Source organism: Pterocles gutturalis, unplaced genomic scaffold (assembly GCF_000699245.1).
Source record: "Pterocles gutturalis isolate BGI_N339 unplaced genomic scaffold, ASM69924v1 scaffold6085, whole genome shotgun sequence".
NCBI classification, from domain to species: Eukaryota; Metazoa; Chordata; class Aves; order Pterocliformes; family Pteroclidae; genus Pterocles; species Pterocles gutturalis.
In genome coordinates this window covers 1-2,493 of record NW_010143237.1, presented here as the reverse complement: position 1 = coordinate 2,493, position 2,493 = coordinate 1, and the positions used below count along the sequence as shown (strand labels likewise).

The 2,493-nt window shown below is 61.5% G+C and overlaps 1 protein-coding gene across 1 annotated transcript in view; it reads left to right on the top strand.

Annotated features, from left to right (window-relative positions):
* The window catches only part of LOC104469907 (solute carrier family 2, facilitated glucose transporter member 1), a gene marked incomplete at its 3' end in the record, with an annotated part of 6,436 nt that extends 3,949 nt beyond the window's left edge, over positions 1 to 2,487 (top strand). The window contains exons 2-8 of the mRNA XM_010084645.1: positions 197 to 357; positions 543 to 783; positions 1,140 to 1,302; positions 1,392 to 1,579; positions 1,689 to 1,793; positions 1,898 to 1,999; positions 2,284 to 2,487. Of these exons, the coding sequence (XP_010082947.1) occupies positions 197 to 357; positions 543 to 783; positions 1,140 to 1,302; positions 1,392 to 1,579; positions 1,689 to 1,793; positions 1,898 to 1,999; positions 2,284 to 2,487 (1,164 nt within the window). The remainder of the gene's footprint in view (positions 1 to 196; positions 358 to 542; positions 784 to 1,139; positions 1,303 to 1,391; positions 1,580 to 1,688; positions 1,794 to 1,897; positions 2,000 to 2,283) is intronic.
* Positions 2,488 to 2,493: the final 6 nt, after the last annotated feature.

Genomic DNA, 2,493 nt, shown 5'->3' with positions numbered 1-2,493 from the left:
TCCCCCGCTCGGCTGGGACCCGAGCCACCGGTGCTGCGGCTGGGCGGCTCCGTGACGCATCGTCTTGTGAGCCGTGCTCGCTGGCCGCGGCACTGGAGGTGGCTGGGCTGAGGCCGGGCAGCTCATCGCACCGATGGCACAGATGAAATGAAGATGGTTTTAACCCACGGTTTAATTTCTCTCCCCGCTTTTGCAGGTGATTGAGGACTTCTACAACCGGACCTGGCTGTACCGGTACGAGGAGCCCATCAGCCCCACCACGCTCACCACGCTCTGGTCCCTCTCCGTCGCCATCTTCTCCGTCGGAGGCATGATCGGATCCTTTTCTGTTGGGCTCTTCGTCAACCGCTTTGGACGGTGAGCACTGAGCGTGGTTGAGGTCATCCATGAGGGGGTTGTGCAGCCTCACCCCACCCTGACATTCCAGGGGACGGCTTTGGTCACCTCCCTCTCACCCAGAGCTGACGTTTGGGGTCTCCCAACACCCCTGAAGGTCCTCTGCCCTCCGCAGTCCTCCTCACCTTCCTCCCTTCCCTCTCCAGACGCAACTCCATGCTGATGTCCAACGTTCTTGCCTTCCTGTCGGCCATCCTCATGGGTTTCTCCAAGATGGCATTGTCCTTTGAGATGCTCATCCTTGGCCGCTTCATCATCGGCCTCTACTCCGGCCTCACCACCGGTTTCGTGCCCATGTACGTGGGCGAGGTGTCACCCACTGCGCTGCGGGGCGCCTTGGGGACCTTCCACCAGCTCGGCATCGTCGTGGGCATCCTCATTGCTCAGGTAAGTGCCAGACAACTGGCATGGGGCTGGGGGTTTCCCATTTTTGATCCTCATCAGGGTCTGTGGGGGATAGTTTAGTGCCGCAGTGCAGAGCGTTGCCCGTGCTGTGGATCCACGTGGTCCTTCAGGAGAAGCGGCTGGAGGGATGGACCCAGAGGTTGGCAGGAGCGGAGATCTTCTGGGAGATCTTATGGTTTGGGGTGGGCAGCGTCATGATACAATGGCTGTTGGCCCCCTGGAAGTGACACAGCTGTCCCCACCCCTCCGGGGGGTGTCCAAGCCCGTAGCGCACTCGAGCAGCAGAGTTGGGTCCACCTCGAGGTGGGAAATGGTGGCTCAGCCCCTCTCATCCTCAGGTGTTCGGTTTGGATTTGATCATGGGAAACGACTCGCTGTGGCCGCTGCTCTTGGGGTTCATCTTCATCCCGGCGCTGCTGCAGTGCCTCATCCTCCCCTTTGCCCCCGAGAGCCCCCGCTTCCTCCTCATCAACCGCAACGAGGAGAACAAAGCCAAGAGCGGTGAGCCACCTCCCCCTCCCCAAACTCGTCCCACCCTGCGCGAGGGTCCTCAGCTGCCCCTGACCCCGTGTCATCCCCCTTCCCCTCAGTCCTCAAGAAGCTGCGAGGCACGACGGACGTCAGCAGCGACCTCCAGGAGATGAAGGAGGAGAGCCGGCAGATGATGAGGGAGAAGAAGGTCACCATCATGGAGCTCTTCCGTTCCCCCATGTATCGCCAGCCCATCCTCATCGCCATCGTCCTGCAGCTCTCCCAGCAGCTCTCGGGGATCAACGCCGTGAGTTTTGGAGGGACCTGGATGCCATGGGTCTGCTTGTTTCACCCAGAGCCTGGGTCCTGCTGGCTCCAAGACCTGACTCTGTTCCTCCTCCCACATCCTTTTGTAGGTCTTCTACTACTCCACCAGCATCTTTGAGAAGTCGGGCGTGGAGCAGCCCGTCTACGCCACCATCGGCTCTGGCGTGGTGAACACGGCTTTCACCGTCGTTTCGGTGAGTTGTGTCCCACCCACCGCTCACCGGGGGACGGTGGAGAAAAGGAGGGACAGTCCTCCAGACCGGGGCTGTGCTGATGGCCGCCTCTCTCCATCCCACAGCTTTTCGTGGTGGAACGAGCCGGACGCCGGACCCTGCACCTCATCGGGCTGGCGGGGATGGCGGGCTGCGCCGTGCTCATGACCATCGCCCTCACGCTGCTGGTGAGCGATGGGTGTGGAGGCGGCAGGGGGACGGGAAGGAGGGCTGGTTGGAGAGGAGGGAGGACTTGTCCTCCTGGAGGTGACGGCTGGGTGGTCCCCACTGCACACGTGTCTCTTGAGGTCCCAGAAATCCTTTCTCGAGGTCCCAGAAACCCTCTCTCCACTCTGGAGAAGCCTTGTGGCTCCTCTGCCAGCACTGCGCTTCCTTTGGTCTCGTCACCTGGGGTGGCCCGATGTTCCGTCCCCCTTCACTGACCCGACCTTCTCTCTGTCCCGCGGCCCAGGACCAAATGCCCTGGATGTCCTACCTCAGCATTGTGGCCATCTTTGGGTTCGTGGCTTTCTTCGAGATCGGCCCGGGCCCCATCCCGTGGTTTATCGTGGCCGAACTCTTCAGCCAAGGGCCTCGTCCCGCTGCCTTTGCCGTCGCCGGGCTTTCCAACTGGACCTCCAACTTCATCGTGGGCATGGGCTTCCAATACATTGCGGTAACC